We start from the raw sequence: 18,052 nt of genomic DNA, 5'->3' as shown, positions 1-18,052 counted from the left end.
AGGAGAAGGGGACGACAAAGGATGAGATGGCTGGATGGCATCACTGACTCGATGGACGTGAATCTGGGTGAACTCCGGGAGTTGGTGATGGACAGGGAGGCCTGGCGTGCTGCGATTCATGGAGTCGCAAAGAGTCGGACACGACTGAGCGACTTAACTGAACTGAACTGTAGAGATGAAATACAAATCATTATTTGCTTTATTTTATGTTTTTTCTTTAATGTTATTTTATAGTTTACACATACACATATATATATGTATAATTTCACGCTAATGTATATAAGTATATGATAGCATCATATACTTCCATTAGTTGTGGATTTTTTCTTTTCCCTTCAATTTGACTACCTTCTTCACTTCTTTTTTCACATATTACCACTCTCTCTTCCCCAGGTAATGCATGCTAATAACTTTGTATGCACCCTTCCATGTGTTTCTCAATGCACATATATTCACATATACATTGATACAGAGATACACACATATATAAACATACATATAAACCCATAAACATATATACAGATATATTTTATCACTTAAAAATGGGATCATATTTGATACATCTTTTTATGCATTATGTTTTTCTCACTCATCAATCCTTCATGGCAAACCTAAGACCCTTATGACACTTTCAATTTATTCGTTTTTTAAATGTTATTTATTCACTTACTTTTGCCACTGCTGGATCTTCATTGCTGCGCTCAGGTTTTCTCTGGTTGCGTCAAGCGGAGGCTACTCTCCAGTCGTGCTGCGTGGGCTTCTCATTGTGATGGCTTTTCTTGTTGCAGAGCGCAGGCTCTAGAGCAAGTGGGCTTCAACTGCTGTGGCCCACGGGCTTAGTGGCCCTGCCACAAGTGAAATTTTCTGGGAGCAGGGATCAAACCCATGTCCCTTGCACCAAGAGGTGGATTCCTAACTCCTGGACCACCAAGCAAGTCCTCAATTTATTTTTGTTGTTGTTGTTGTTCAGTCACTCAGTTGTGTCTGACTCTTTACGACCTCATGGTTTGCAGCACTCCAGGCTTCCCTGTCCTTTACCGTCTCCAGAGCTTGCTCAGACTCATGTCCATTGAGTCGGTGATGCCATCCAACCATCTCATCCTCTGTCGTCCCCTTCTCCTCCTGTCTTCAAATCTTTCCCCAGCATCAGGGTCTTTTCTAATGAGTCGACTCTTTGCATCAAGTGGCCAAAGTATTAAAGCTTCAGCTTCAACAGCATTCCTTCTAATGAATATTCAGGACTGATTTCCTTTAGGGTTGACTGGTTTGATTCCTTGCAGTCCAAGGGACTCTTTATTCTTTAAATAGTTGCAAAATATTCCTGGTATGTATGGACCATGATTTGTTCAATCTTTCCTTTATCAGTTAATACTCACTTTATGTTTTTGCCGTCATAAACAGTGCTGCAGTACAGTTCCTGAATACAGATCCTTACAGAGTACGTCTTTAATAGATGTTGCTAGAATGCGTTTCAAAAGGTATAATCGTTCACATTTCCATAGCAGTTCATAAGTGTGTTCCTTTCATCATATCCTCCCTGGCACTAGGATTATTGATGTTTTCAATAATACAAACAGTAGTTATTATTCAGTTCAGTTCAGTCGCTCAGTTGTGTCCGACTCTTTGCGACCCCGTGAACCACAGCACGCCAGGCCTCCCTGTCCATCACCAACTCCCAGAGTTTACCCAAACTCATGTCCATTGAATCGGTGATGCCATCCAACCATCTCATCCTCTATCGTCCCCTTCTCCTCCTGCCTTCAATCTTTCCCAACATCAGGGTCTTTTCAAATGAGTCAGCTCTTCGCATCAGGTGGCCAAAATATTGGAGTTTCAGCTTCAACATCAGTCCTTCCAATGAACACCCAGGACTGGTTTCCTTTAGGATGGACTGGTTGGATCTCCCTGCAGTCCAAGGGACTCTCAAGAGTCTTCTCCAACACCACAGTTCAAAAGCATAGTAGTTATTATTATTTAATTTGTATTTCTCTTATTCCTGGTGACTTTCAGCGTCTTTTATCTTCACCAGTGACTTAGGCGTGCGCTTCTGTGAATCATCTCTTGCTGTCCTTGGGTCATTTTTCTCTTGGCTTGCTGACCCCTCTTATCCATCTGACCTCATTCAGAGAGAGGCAGAGTCTTCTCTCACCCCCCCACCCACCACCATCTGACAAACGTACATCTTATCTTAGTCACGTGAAAAATCTGCATTTTTCTGCTTTGCTTTCTTGAAGGTATTTTGACTTAGGCATTTTCAGGCTCCTAGACACCTGATAAACTCAGTGTCACTTCATTTTGGCCACAGACGACCAGCCCTTAATGGTAAAAATGGTGCACAGGGTATGAGGGTGAAATCAGAGGGACTTGCCATTACTCTTTGCTGATAGCGCAGATGGTTAAGAATCTGCCTGTAATGTAGGAGACCTAGGTTTGATCCCTGGTTTGGGAAGATCCCCTGGAGAAGGGAACGGCTTACCCACTCCAGTATCCTTGCCTGGAGAATTCTGTGGAACGAGGAGCCTGGCGGGCTATAATCCTGTGGTCACAAAGAGTTGGACACGACTGAGCAACTAACACTTTCACTTGTCACTTTCAGTGATGTAGACACCATACCTAATTTAAGTGATTTATTTTTGCATTAAAAACTACCCCCAAACGTAGTGACTTCAAACTGTGATTCATTATCTTGCATGATTCTGTGTGTTGACTAGGCTTCATGGGGTGGGTCTTTGGCTGACATCATTCAGCCAAAGTCGTTCACTTGACTACATTCATCCAGTAGCTGAGTTGGGTTGAGAGGTCTAGAAAAAGCTTTAGTCACATATTTAGCACCCCAGCTTGCCCCAACATGGCTCCTCTCTCTGAGTGGACCTTTGCCACGGAGTTGTATGTGCTGTGCTTAGTCTCTCAGTCATGTCCAACTCTTTGGGACCCCATGGACTGTAGCCCGCCAGGCTCCTCTGTCCATGAGCTTCTCCAGGCAAGAATACTGGAATGGTTGCCATGCCCTCCTCCAGAGGATCTTCTCACCCTGGGATCAAACCCAGGCCTGCTGCATTGCAGGCAGTTTCTTTACCATCTGAGCCACCAGGGAAGCCCAAGAATACTGGAGTGGGTAGTCTATCCCTTCTCCAGGGGAACTTCCCAACCCAGGAACCGAACTGGGATCTTCTGCCTTGTAGGCAGATTCTTTACCAGCTGAGCTACCAGAGAAGCCCTAACTTAGGTGGTCTAACTAAGTTGTTAACTAGTTGTCTAACTAAGATTTTTTACAGGTGGCAGCTGGCTTCCCAGAGAAAGGAAGCAGAAGCCACCAGTCCACTTGAGGCTGGGACTCAGAACTTTCAGAAAGCTACTTCTGCCACATCATATTGGTCAAAAAAAGCCAAAGGGCCAGCTTAGCCTCAAGAAGAAAATAGATTCCTCCTTAGTGTGAGAAGTGGTGTGAGCTTACAGAAATGAGAGCTATGGCCATATTTAGAGACCATCTACTGTTCTTCCCTCACTGTATCTTGTCTGCTCACCAGCAATAGTTATTGTCAGGATTTTTAATATTTGCTAGTTTGTTACGTATAAAATGACCCAACCAAATAAACTTGAACAGTCAGGCACACTTGGGTTTGCATCACAGCTCAGCCACTTTGTAGCTATGACCTTGGATAAGTTATCCAGTTAACCTCATCTAAGGTTTGGCAAGGATTAGAAACAATATTTACACAAAGCACATAGCCATGTGTCTGGAACATAAGAGGGATTCAATGAGCGTAGCCCTTCCACTTCTTTCTCTCCACCTTCACTTCCAAGAATTATATGATCCAACACTGGAAGTGCGTTGTCCACCTCTGGACTGGGATTTCACAGCTGTTCAGCAGCTGTACAGAAACACAATTAAGGAGGACAGGAAGGAATAAAGCTGCCGCAACCCATTAAAATTCTGCCTCTGGCTGGGTTGTACACGGTATTCACATTGTGATGAGAGATCTTCTTGGGTGTTTTAGGGAGGATGACAGCACTGCCCCACCCCTGCCCCACGCCCCTGCCGCTGGCTACATCCACAGTCTGCAGCCCCTTAGATGACCCTGGTGTGTTTGAAGAGGGTAACGTCAAGGTTAGGCCAATCCTTCCAGTCTGAATCCCTCCAGTATTACCACAGCAGATGAGTAAATCTTTAAGCATCCAGGGCGAGCTGGAGGAGGAAGGAGACCCCCAGGGTGAGTTGAGGATGGTCCCTTCTAGCTTGCTCCTCCAGCCCTCCCATCTGTCCCTCCAGTACGCTGTCAGGCACCAAACTGGGTACCTCTTGTTTTGTTTGAATTAAAGATAAGACAAGTTGTGTCAATCTCAGATTCCCCTTTAATCACAACCGGTGCCCCCTTCTGCCACCCCCCAGAAAAAGAGACCGCCCAAGCAGGATAAAGGATCTGAAGGGAGCCTCTGGTTGGCCGGCTGCAGCAGCAGGTTTATTTCCTGGCATTATGTGGCTCCCCTCAGCCTTGACGGCGGGGATTTGTGCTTCCAGCCTTGGGGAGTGCTGGGGGGCTTGGGGAACTACTCACTTGGCACCCCCCGGCAGACCCTTTGGTCTGAGAGCCTTCCTTCTCTGGAGATGAGAGCTCAGCATGCATTTGGGGGCTGATAATGGGATTAATGAAATGAAGTGTGTAACTGTTCCTCAAATGAAGCTGTGACTATTTTGATAGAGGCTGATTTCCAGAACCATATTCATAAAACAGAAGGGACTTTTCCCTTTCTGTAGCAGTCCCTTAAGGGCTTTGGTCTGAACAACCTGATTCGGTTGTCCCAGAGAATAGGGATCCCTCAAACTTGGGCACAGAGCATCCAGACCCTTAAATGTCTCTCAGGTCAGCGTATCTGGGTGTAAACTGAACCTGACTTTGGACGTTCTTTTTAGCCTATCCCCAAATGCAGACATGATGGTGATGCTTGCAGCTCATGCTGAGCTCTTACTGTAGCAGGCGTTTTTTTGTTCACCGCCTGGCTCCACACCCATGACACCACCACACAGCAGGCAGGAGGGCTCAGGGGACAGTGGCTTGTCTAAAGCAACACAGGTAGTGAATGGCAGCATTTATCTTCAGCCTGAGTGCCCCAGACCCCAGGCCTCTTGCTCCTAATCTCTGGGCTACCTCATTGATTCTCAAGCTTCCTTTTGTGTCCAAATCACCTGGGGAGCTTGAAAAAGCACAGACATCTTGACAGTCCTCTAGGTTAATTGAGTCCCAGTCTCCCAATCTCAAGGCAGGGGTGCGGATACCAGAATTTTTAAAAAGCTCCTTGATCAAACCACTGTGCAGAAGCCACAGTCTCTGCTCTCACCCAGCCTTTCGGAATCACCGCAGGCAAGGTGTGAGTTTGCCCATCACCTGCGAGATGAGGATTATACAGATGGCTGGACCGTCGGCGTGTTTACTTCCAGTGTGGGAGGGACCGGTTGACTAATCGAAAATCTGCAGTTCCTCGGGTGAGAAGTCTGGGTCAGGCCTGGTTCTGTTTATGACGTGGCTGTGCCTTCAGCTGGAAACGGAACATTGAATAGCTGGAGCCGCTCTGCTTTTTCAGAGAGGAGAGGGTACACTCCCAGAGCCAGGGAATTTAAATGGACTTTATCCCCCAGCCCACCCCACCCCCAGCGTGTTAAATCCTTTCAGACACCCCTGTGCTCCTCTTCAAATGCAAGACTCTTGGACCATAATACATAATTACATCCTTCTATTTGGACTCCGATTCCAGATAGTAGTAATCCAAGAAAATCCAATAATGACAGTTGCATTAAGATCCTTCTTCCAGGCTAAGCAGAACATCTGTTTAGACATATTTTTAATCGGCAAATGCTTCCTGTGTTGAGTCCTCAGCAAATTAAATTTCTCACTGGACCAAGAGGGAAGCTGTCATTCAATAACCCATCTCTGGAAATTACACTCCAGCCTCTTTCCAGGTGCACTTAAGATTTTCCCATGCTGACTCGGCTGCACACAGGCCCTTATAACACCAGGTCACAAGTATGGATAAGCGCAGCTTCTCTGAGAAACATCAGATTCCTTAGAGTTAGTCCCTCAAACACAGAAGTATTTTTGCCCATTCTCCAAGCGGGAGTTGGTGGCAGAGGAAAATTAAGAGACTTGTTGAAAACCATATGGGGAATGAATAACAAACTTCCACTTGCTACATCACTGCCTGTGATTACTTAAGACAGGATGATTCTCAGGATTTAAACATTAAGGACTTCAGGGCTGCCAACATTTTGGAGAGGTTTCCACCGCAGAATTGTTTGGACTGTTGGTTGTTTATTTTTAGAATAACTCATCCATTCTTTAATTAATTAATTGAAAACCTAAAAGCACCCCCATGCTTACCACCAGCCAGACACTGTGCTGGGTGTGAATAGAGTGGTAAATGAGCCAGCCACAGTCCCTGCCCCCATGGAGCTTCCAGTCTACTGGGGCAACTCACATTTGAAGCTTTCCCAATGGCTCAGCGGGAAAGAATCAGCCTGAAATGCAGGAGACGTGGGTCTGATCCCTGGGTCTGGAAGATCTCCTGGAGGAGGAAAGAGCCATCACTCCAGTATTCTTGCTGGGAAAATCCCATTGACAGAGGAGCCTGGTGGACTATAGTCCACAGGGTTGCAAAGAGTCCGACACTACTGAACACATATGCATTTGGAATCTGGATGCAATCTGTAGTCCTGGGCTGGGATAGCAAGTTAAAATATCTGTAGAGGCCCAGCAGGTAATGTCAATGGCTGAAGTGGCTGGAGGGAACCGTGCGTGTGAAGGTGGGAGATAGATTCTAGCAACCAGGAAAGCGTGTGCCTTGACTGTGAGGAGCAGATGCTACTTAACTGCTGTGGCTTGAAGATGGGCCACTGTTGCCACATCTTTCCATTTTTGAAGAAAAACTAGAAAATTGGGATTTCTATGTGAAAGTCCTTGATTTTTAAAAGTTGGCTTCTCAAGTGAGATTTAAGAAAAAACAAAACAAAGTGTGATCCAAAAGCATCCAGGCCAAACAAAACACATCTGTGGGTTGGGTTTATCCCAAGAGCTGCAAGTGTGTGACTCCCGATCTAGAAATTCTAGCAGTAAAACAATTATGTTCAGGCTGAAAAATGTGTTACACGCCAACTTTCTGATTCTAGTGACTGAACTGGCATGGATCTCTTTTACAAACGGAGAACTACTAGGAAAAAAAATAAAATCTTCCCCTTACCCCAAATTAAAAATACAGAGTTACACTCAGAGAAAAGAAGGGGAAATTGTCATGATCAGGAAGGAATAGCTATTTGCTTTTAATGATGGATGCCTAAAGCTAACTACACTTAGATACGGAGGGCTGATGGTATATAATTACAGTACTAAGACAGTGTTATATTAGCAGAGGGATAAGCAATGGAACAGGATAGAGAATGCAGCAATAAACCCAACTGCTGTATGACCCAGAAGTTCCACTCTTCAGTATTTATTACAGAGAAATAAAAATCTTCATGCAAATACCTGCACATTAATGTTCATAACAGCTTTCTTTGTAAGAGCTGGAAACAACTCATGTGTCCTTCAATCAGTGAATGATTAAACAAACCGTGGTGCATACATACCATGAAGTACTACTGCTGCTGCTGCTAAGTCTCTTCAGTCGTGTCCGACTCTGTGCGACCCCACAGACGGCAGCCCACCAGGCTCCCCTGTCCCTGGGATTCTCCAGGCAAGAACACTGGAGTGGGTTGCCATTTCCTTCTCCAATGCATGAAAGTGAAAAGTGAACGTGAAGTCACTCAGTCGTGTCCGAGTCTGAGCGACCCCATGGACTGCAGCCTACCAGGCTCCTCCATCCATGGGGTTTTCCAGGCAAGAGTACTGGAGTGGGGTGCCATACTCAGCAATAAAAAGGAACTACTGATACATGCAACAGCTTGAACGAATCTCCAGGGAATGGCGCTGAGTGAGAAAAGCCAATTCCCAAAGGTTATACACTGTAGGATTCCATTTAAATAATATTCTTCAAATGAAAACATTTTAGAAGTAGAGAACAGATTAGTGGTTGAGAGTTTAGGAGTGGGTTGGGAGGGAGGGGGAAGGAAGTTGGATGTGATTGTAAAATGGCAACATGAGGGATCCTTATGGTGATGGCACTGTTTAGTATCATGAATGTGATGGTGGGTACACAAACCTGTACACATAATAAATTGTGTAGAACTGTACACACACACACGAGTATATATAATGCTGGGTAAATCTGAACGAGATCCCCTGAGTAGATGTCCATATCCCAGTAGTGATGTTGTACTATAGTTTTATAAAATGTTGGGAGAAACCATCAAGGATACACAAAATCTGTCTGTATTATTTCTTGAAACTGCATATGGATCTATCATTATTCCAAAAAACTTTCAATTTACAAAAACTATTTCATATACTTCCTGGTAAAGAAGCTCCTGGCAATGCAGGAGACGTAAGAGATGTGGGTTCGATCCCTGGGTCAGGAAGATTCCCTGGAGGAGGGCATGGCAACCCATTCCAGTATTCTTGCCTGGAGAATCCCATGGACAGAGGAGCCTGGTAGGCTACAGTCCATAGGGTAACAAAGAATCGGACATGACTGGAGTGACTTAGCACACATTTCATATACAACAAAAAGAATATTGAACCTCAGTAGTATGACTATTGCAAAGCTTGTATTATTGTTTGTGGTGGGAAATGTATTGCTCACAGAAAACACCTGTTGAATGACTCATTTAAAGCAAAAAACATAATTACACAAAAAGATTGAAAGTAAGTGATGAAGGAAAACTATACGAGGCAAACACTAATCAAAATAAAATTAACAGCAATATTAATATCAGTCAAAATAATCTTTATTATGGATGAACATTATTACAGATAAAGAGGGTATTTATTGATAAAAGATACAGTTTAGCTGGAACATTTAACAATCCTTACCTTGTATTACTTAACCAACATAGCCTTGAAAAATATAAAGCAAAAATTAAAAATAAAGATGACATTCACAATCTTAGTTCTCAAGGTTGTTTAAAGCACTTTTCTTGATAGCAGATATACCAAGAGGTCAAAAATATTTGTAAGAAAATATTTAAACAACATATGTAGAACCCTTCAACCATCAGTTTTAGAAACTGATGCACTTTATTTCGAGGATATATGAAACATTTATAAAAAGCGATCATGTTGTTGTTCAGTCATTCAGTTGTGTCCAACGCTTTGCAACTCCATGGACTGCAGCACTCCAGGCTTCCCTGTCCATCACCAACTCTCGGAGCTTGCTCAAACTCTTGTCCATTGAGTCAGTGATGCCATCCAACTATCTCATCCTCTGTCATCCCTTCCCCTTCTCCTTCTGCCCTCAATCTTTCCCAGCATCAGTCTTTTCCAATGAGTCAGTTCTTTGCACCAGGTGGCCAAAGTATTGGATCTGCAGCTTTAGCATCTGTCCTTCAAGTGGATATTTAGGATTGATTTCCTTTAGGATTGATTGCTTTGATCTCCTCGCAGTCCAAGGGACCCTCAAGAGTTTTCTGCAACACCACAGTTCAGAAGCATTTGGCATTCAGCCTTCTTTATGGTTCAACTCTCACATTCATACATGACTACTGGAAAAACCATAGCTATGACTATATGGACCTTTATTGGTAAAGTAATGTCTCTGCTTTTTAATATGCTGTCTAGGTTTATCATAGCTTTTCTTCCAACAAGCAAGCATCTTTTAATTTCATGGCTACAGTCACTGTCTGCAGTGATTTTGGAGCCCAAGAAAATAAAGTCTGTCACTGTTTCCATAAAGCAAGGCTCAAGACACCAAAGAATTGATACCTTGAAGCACAGGCCAGCATCCATGGCCAGAAGGCCAAATCTAGCCTGCCATCTGTTTTTGGAAATGCAGCGTTATGGGAACACACCCACTCATTTACATAGTGTCTATGGCTGATTTCACACTACAGTAGCAGAGTTAGGTAGTTGCAACAGAGAAGGTATTAACCTCAAAATGTAAAAATATTTACTATATGGCTTTTTACAGAAAAAGTTTACTGTCCCCTGCCTTGGAGAATAAGTCCTTGGAACGCAAAGCGATGCTGGAGATCAATAACACACACACACAGAGACAAGTATTTTAGATATTAAAAATCACACCTCTAAATAATTCAAGAACCAAAGAAGAAAGTCCAGATGGAACTTACAGAATGTATCAAGGTCTAACATTGAAATGTACATGTCAGACTTCCCTGGGGGTCCGGGGGTTGAGACTTCACCCTCCAATGCAGGGGGTGCGGGTTTGATCCCTGGTCAGGGGGTTAAGATACCACATACATCTTGGCCAAAAAAACCAAAACATAAAACAGAAGCAATAGTGTAACAAATTTAATGAAAAAAAAATTTTTTTAAGAAATGTACATGTCAAAAGATGGGATGTAGATAAAAAGGAACTCAGCGAAATTTCAGTGTTAAAATGGTAATATTAGAATATAAGAACAATTGGAAATTAACGTGCCAAACATTTAACTTAAGAAGCTGGAAAGGCAAGGCCAATTGATTTTTTTATATGTTGCCAAGACAATCCCATGGAGGGAAAACTAGTCTTTTCACCAAATGGTGCTAGTATAACAAGATATTGCACACAAAAGAATGAAATTAGACCCCTACCTCACACTATATACAAAAATTAATTTAAAATGTTTGGAGATCTAAATACAAGAGATTAAACTATAGAACTCTAAAAGAAAATATGGATGTGAATTGTTATGAGGTTGGATTATGCTGCACCTTGGAATATCATGACCTTGATGTCTCGTGGCCCCAGACTACTGCAATAAAGTGAGTTGCACACATTTTTTGGTTTCCTTCTGTGTATGAAAGTTATGTCTATACCCTACTGTAGTCCATTAAGTTTGCAGAAGCATTACATTTGAAAAAAATTTTACATAATTTTAAAATACTGCTAAAAAATGCTAACCATTGTCTGACAACTCAGGGTTACCACAAACCTTCCATTTGTAAAAAACACTCAATAAAGTGAAGTACAATTAAACAAGGTATGTTTGTAATTTATTATGTATGACACAAAAAGCAACAAAAGAAAAAAATGAATAAATTGGACTGCATAAAAGTTAAAAACTTCTGTGCTTCAAAGGATACTATCATAAAAATGAGAAGACAACCTACAAAATAGGAAAATATTCGAATTTATCTGATAAGGATATGGTCTCCAGAATATACAAAGAGTAACTATAATGCAACAATAAAAAGAAAACCCAGTTGAGAAATGGACAAAGGATTTGAATAGACATTTCTCCAAAGAAGATATGTTGTTGTTGTTAGTTGGTAAGTCATGTCTGACTTTTTTGACCCCATGGACTGTAGCCTGCCAGGCTCCTCTGTCCATGGGATTTCCCAGGCAAGAATACTAAAGTGGGTTACCGTTTCCTTTTCCAGGGGATCTTCCCAACCTAGGGATCGAACACAAGTCTCCTGCATTAGAAAGTGGATTCTTTACCACTGAGCCACCAGGGAAGACCCCAGAGAGGATATACAAATAACTAACAAGCACACAAAGATATATTCAACATCATTAGTCATTCAGTTCAGTCGCTCAGTCCTGTCCGACTCTTTGTGACCTCATGAATTGCAGCACGCCAGGCCTCCCTGTCCATCACCAACTCCTGGAGTTCACCCAGACTCACGTCCATCGAGTCTGTGATGCCATCCAGCCATCTCGTCCTCTGTCGTCCCCTTCTCCTCCTGCCCCCAATCCCTCCCAGCATCAGAGTCTTTTCCAATGAGTCAACTCTTCGCATGAGGTGGCCAAAGTACTGGAATTTCAGCTTTAGCATCATTCCTCCGAAGAAATCCCAGGGCTGCTCTCCTTCAGAATGGACTGGTTGGATCTCCTTGCAGTCCAAGGGACTCTCAAGAGTCTTCTCCAACACCACAGTTCAAAAGCATCAATTCTTCGGCGCTCAGCTTTCTTCACAGTCCAACTCTCACATCCATACACGACCACTGGAAAAACCATAGCCTTGACTAGACGAACCTTTGTTGGCAAAGTAATGTCTCTGCTTTTCAATATGCTATCTAGTCATTAGGGAAATGTAAATCAGAACCACAGTGAGATGCCACTGCACAGCCTTAGGATAGCTATAATAAAAAAGATTGATGTTGACAAGGATATGGAGATACTGGGACCCTGATACTTTGCTGGTGGCAACATAGTGCAGCTCCTTTGGAAAATAGTCTGGTGGTTCTCTAAAAGGTTAAACATAGAGTTATTATGTGCATTGGGATGCTTCCACTCTTTGGCATATACCCAAAAGAACTGAAAAATATATGTCCACACCAAAATGTGTACATTAATGTTCAGACCAGCATTATTCATAATAGCCAAAAAAGTGGAAACAACCCAGATATCCACCAACTAAAGGACAGGTAAACAAAATGTGGTATACCTACACAGCGGATTATTATTTAGCCATAAAATGTAGTGAAGTGCTAACACATGCTACAACACAAATGAGCCTTGAAAACATGCTAAGTGAAAAAGGCTAGACACAAAAAGCCACATATTGCATGATTCCATTTATATGAAATGTCTAGAGTAGGCAAATCCATAGAAACAGAAAGAAGATTACTGATTACCAAGGGCTGGAGGGATTGACTGATAATGGATACAGGGTTTCTTTGGGAGGTGATGAAAATGTGGAATTCTATAGAGGTGGTGGTTGTACAAGTTTGTGAATATACAAAACCAGTAAACTCTACACTTTAAAGTGGTGGCTATTATGATGTGTGAACTGTATCTCAATTTTTTTTTTAAAGAGAGAAAAGAAGCTAGAAAGGAAACATCAGAATAAAATAAGTGAAAATAGAAGGATGTAAATAAAAGTAATGAAATAATGAAAACAAAAAGAATAAACAAAACCAAGTCTAATTTTTAGGGGAAAAAATATAAAAACGAAAGAGAAAATGCCCCAAAGTGAGCTTAGTGAGTATAAGCAAGTAGATTGAAAACAAAACCTTAAACTCTGAATGATGAATGAAACAAATGTGGATTCAATTATTCAGTTGCCTCAAGGTTAAGCGATTCTACCCACCCATCTATCTCTACTGTTTTTAGGGATCATAACTTGAATTCAGGGCCTTAAATAGAGTCCCCGTTTCTTTCCCATAGTCTTCCCTCAAAGGTCCAGATGTACAGACAGATCCAGAAGAGCTGGGGGATTCTACAGGGCTCTGCATTTTACAGGGGTTTATCTTGCAAATAATTTATTTTCCCAGCATCACAGACTTGTTCACTTTGTCACACTGGCCAAATTATTTCCAGTATTTGCAGCATTGACAATATTTGGTCAAGAGAGGGGACCGATGCAGCTTGTTCTCCCCAATGTCTGTGGCTCTGAGAAGAGAGTACATCCCCAACTTGGCTTTAAAGGGCTGTGAGTTGTCCCAGTCGCTTAATTCTGTGGCCCACAGTCTGCCCTTGAGTCCCATGGGGCTTCTTTCAAGACCTCCTACAAGCCAGACCCACTTCCATCCTAGGCCTGGGATACTTACTACACTTACTCTTAAAAAAAATAATAATAATATTTTTTCTTTTTTTTTGGCTGCGCTAGGTCTTCACTGCTGTGTGGGCTTTTCTCGAGCTTTTCTCTAGTTGTGGCAAATGGGGTCTACTCTTCATTGCAGTGCACGGTCTTCTTATTGCAATGGCTTCTCTCTTGTTGTGGAGCACGCACTCTAGGGCATGGGGGCTTCAGTGGTTGCAGCACGTGGGCTCAGTAGTTTGCAGCTCCCTGGCTCTAGAGCACAGGTTCAACAGGCACATGGGTTTGCTTGCTCCAAGGCGCGTGGCATCTTCCTGGATCAAGGATAGAACCAGTCCGTGTCTCCTGCACTGGCAAGTGAATTCTTTACCACTGAGCCCCAGCGAAGCCCTATACTTTCTCTTGCTCCACTCAGGTTTAAAACCCTGAACAGATCCAATATCCCCTTTAGAATACGTGTTCTGAATTTCTCCTTTTGCGGATTCATGGGTGATATAATCTTCACTATATGCCCAGGAGGAATTAAAAGCAAAGTAAATGGCAGCCCAACTCTCTTGCAGATGGAAAGGAGAACGCCCTGCTTCCACAGAGCCCTGGGACCTTGCATGCTGGAGCTGAGACCTTCTCTCCCCGGGTCCGAAGAGCCACAACCTCAAGGACAGAGAGGATATGGCCGGGAGGGGTCATCCCGTACGTCATTGGCGGGAACTTCACTGGTCAGTAGCTCCAGATGAGGCTTGCTTGGGGCTGGGGGCTTTGTCTTCCCTGGTGGGAAAAGTCCTCCCTGCAAGGACTCAGGTGGGATGGAACAGATGCTGGGGTCATAGCAGTCGCCGTGCTTCAGGCTTCCTTATGACCAGTGGGTCTCATGCACTCAGCCTGGAGAAACTGCAGTCTCATTTGGGGCTATGTCCTCAGAGGTGGTCACCTGGTCCCTAAGGCATTATCCCAGAGCCTCCAGTAAGATGCCACTCTGCCCCTCAAGGAGTCCCCGGTTCTAATAAGAGAGAGAAAGAGATGTGTGTTCTTAAAGAACTAAAATGTAGGAATTGTCATCAGCTACTAACTTTTGTTCCTTGGTATCTTTTTTGTTTTTGTTTTCTTTTTTGTGACCTTGCCATGCGGCTCATGGGGTCTTAGTTCCCTGACTGGGGATCAAATCCATATCCAGTGCCGTGAACGCTCAGAGTCTTAACCATTGGACTGTCAGGGAAGTCCCTGTTTCTTGGCATCTTAACCGTGTTCTTTCAGATCTAGTGTGCTTATCTTGCCAAAGTTTTATATAACTTTCATCAAAAATTAACTAATTTTATAGAGAAAACTTTCTTTACAAAGAGATTTTTTATTCTATAATTAGTAGGATTGCTGTTTTGGTGAATCACTGTTCTATAAACAATTTTAAAGTGTCAAGATGGCTCCCCCAAAATGGACAGCTAAGTTACTCTTTATTCTGTATATATGTTTTAGGGGGACAATGAAATGACACTACACCCACATCTTCTAGATCATCATGGGACCCTTCCAGTGGTTTGTTGGTTTTCTGCAACAAAGTCATTCCAGAATTCAGATCCCATCCACAACCTTCCTGTGTACTTCCCAAACGACTCTTTTTTTCTAGATCTTTCTCATTCCTTCTACCAAAACCAAAATACAGTTGTCTTATTTATTTCAGACTGATAGATTTTGAGAAGAATACTTATTGAGTGGATGAAACTATCAGCCTAGAGTTTGCAACTACTTTATTCTTGCTCCCAATTTACTTGTTGCTTTATTTTCAATGTCTAGTCAAGGAAATATGAAAAGTTCGGAGGAAGTATGAAATTCATCTGTTCTCAAAGGCCTTGTAGAACATTAGACTCAAGGATCCCCCAGCAAACACTGAATCCTGATGCAAAAACATCATGAGTGTACCTACAAATAGAATTTTTAGAGCATGTGGGAATATACTCTCCCATAGGTAGAAAGTAAAACTAAAGGGTGGAATGCAGTGCTGGCGATTTACTTGAAAGGCCAGAAATTTCTAAATTGAATAACCTAAGTAACACTTTTTTAAAGTTTAGGAAAGTACTTTCAATGCAAAGGAAAAGTTGGGAGGCTGGGGACATTTGAAAATCTATTTTTACCCTCTCTTCCAATTCAAAAACTCCTACTCTCTAGTTTTGGTTATTTGGGAAAGTTATATTGTATTCTTAGCCAGGGAAATCCTTAGTCCTAGTTCACTTTAATTCTGGGTCACTGAAACAAGCTTTTTTTTTTTTTTGATCATTGGAACAAGCTTTGTTAATGAACCAGCATGCTCTAGAACATCTAAGGAAGCTATGGACCCACGAGTGAGTTGATGAGCACCTGTCCTGTCGTTTCAGGAAGCCAGAGGGCCATTTTTAAGCAGGCCATGAGACACTGGGAGAAGCACACCTGCGTGACCTTTATAGAGAGGACAGATGAAGAAAGCTTCATTGTGTTCAGTTACAGAACGTGTGGGTAAGTCAAAGTGAGTTCACCTCAATGGAGATTGAGGCAGACAAGTCAGATGGCCCAGGTGCCTTGAATTTTTTCTCTAAAACAATATGTGTTCTAATACGCTGTAATATATAGGAGTCCAGAATTTGTCAGAAACTCTTGCCCTCAACGAACTCACAGTCCAGGGACAAAGTAGGTAGGTCAAGAGGAAGACTCCAGAATGACAAGGTGTCTGTATTTCCTGTCATGGGAGCAAGCTGAAGGAATTGGGAATGTTTCATACAGAGAAGTGATTCTGAACCAACTTGGGGCCGGTGATCCCACTGAGAATCTGATGGAGCTATGTGCTCCCTCTGGATGGATGTACATTTATGCAAAATTCTGTATATAATTTTGTGAGCTCCATGGGCTTACAGACTTCCTCCAGAAAACATAATAAATAATAAGATGATTGGATTATAACTAAACTTATCTGTTATGCCAATAAATATAACTGTGGTGTATTTTCCTGAAAGGAAAACATTCTCATATTAGTTCAAAATCTTAAACCCAACGACATGCTATATATGTGAGAGGACTACTGAAGAAAATGATCCAGAAATGTTTAAAAGTAAAAGGTAAGAAGGCATACGGGCAAATACTAACAAAAATAAAGCTGAGATCACAATTCTAGTTGTAGACAACACTTTTTTGTTGTTTCTTCAATTAATTTTTAAAGTAAGAAAGTGCCAAAAAAAAAAAAAGTGAGACACTTTATAATGAGAAAGAGTACAAGCTACGGTGAGAATATAACAGTCATAAATCTTTATGCACAAAATAGCATAGCATTAAGAGTCATAAAACAAGCCCCGAGGGTTTCAAGGGGAAATCAACAGAAATACCAACGGCAGAAGATTTTATTTCATTGCTGTCAACCCAAGTAGATCAATGTCAAGTTAACCAAAAAATAAGTAGAGATTTGTAGAGGACTGGAAAAAATGTAATTAATAGAGTTGAACCCGTGGGTCCACCAGATTCTATAACCTGTAACACATTTTAAAAATGCCTCTTAAACATTTATAGACATGGTTCATTTACTAAGTATTAAGAACACCTCATTGTATTCTAAAAGTCCAAAATAAAATATTCTCTGATTGTAAACCAATGAAACTGGACATAATAACAACAACAAAAATAGAATAAATACTCCTGCATTACCTGTTAAGACCTCTCTCCCCTCCCTTTTTTTTTACAACTCTTAGATTTTAAAGAAATCAGGATTAAAATTATAAGACATCTAGATAGCAAAAGCCCCACAGTTCAAAATTGAAGAGAGCTACAAATCTGAGAATTACGAATGACAGTGAAATATTCAATTTGAAGAAGTTAGCAAAACAAATGAATACATAAAACCCTCCACCACAACAAAGTAAACTTCAAGAGAGCAAGAAAATGGACAAGGTAACACATTATAGAACTGATAAATTGGAGAGTGACTTCTTTGAATAAACAAACAATAAATTATAGATAAACTAATTACTTGTTAGTCTAAGACAAAAAGGTGACTGCAGAAACATACAAAATCAGGCATGCAAAAGGGAGACGTAACCACAGAGTCAGCAGCATCATAAAAAAGAGCTGTATAAACTCTTCGGGAAAGAAGTGTTGAAACCTGGATGATGTGATTGACTTCAAGGTAGATATAAAGGACTGGCACAGACCAGTAACTTTGAAAGAAACTGGAAAATTGATGGAAAAACTTTCTCCTCCATACCACCAACCCAGAGTTTCACAGATGAATTCTTTCAAAACTTCAAGAAACAGATTATTCTGGTACTATTTAAGTTTTTTAGAGCATAGAAAAACACATTCTTCCAATTTACTTTTAACAAACTATCACGGTGTTGCTACCTCAAAATGAAAAAGATGGCACTAAAAAAGAGAAAATTATAAACTCATCTAACTTATGAATAGCCATGCAAAACCCTAACTAAAATGTTGGCACATAGAACACAGCAGTAAAAGAATAGAAGAGTGGCCTGCCAA

General features: G+C 41.8%; 1 protein-coding gene across 3 annotated transcripts in view; it reads left to right on the top strand.

Moving 5' to 3' along the window:
• TLL2 (tolloid like 2) overlaps positions 1-18,052 on the top strand; it is a 144,545-nt gene that overhangs the window by 68,346 nt on the left and 58,147 nt on the right. For all 3 annotated transcript variants that reach the window (XM_002698408.6, XM_059882003.1, XM_059882004.1), the window contains exons 4-5: positions 14,128-14,283; positions 15,931-16,048. In XM_002698408.6, coding sequence (XP_002698454.2) covers positions 14,128-14,283; positions 15,931-16,048 — 274 coding nt within the window. The remainder of the gene's footprint in view (positions 1-14,127; positions 14,284-15,930; positions 16,049-18,052) is intronic.

This window comes from Bos taurus, chromosome 26 (genome assembly GCF_002263795.3).
Source record: "Bos taurus isolate L1 Dominette 01449 registration number 42190680 breed Hereford chromosome 26, ARS-UCD2.0, whole genome shotgun sequence".
NCBI lineage: Eukaryota > Metazoa > Chordata > Mammalia > Artiodactyla > Bovidae > Bos > Bos taurus.
The sequence above is the reverse complement of the archived record's forward strand: the minus strand, read 5'-3'. Positions and strand labels throughout refer to the sequence as shown.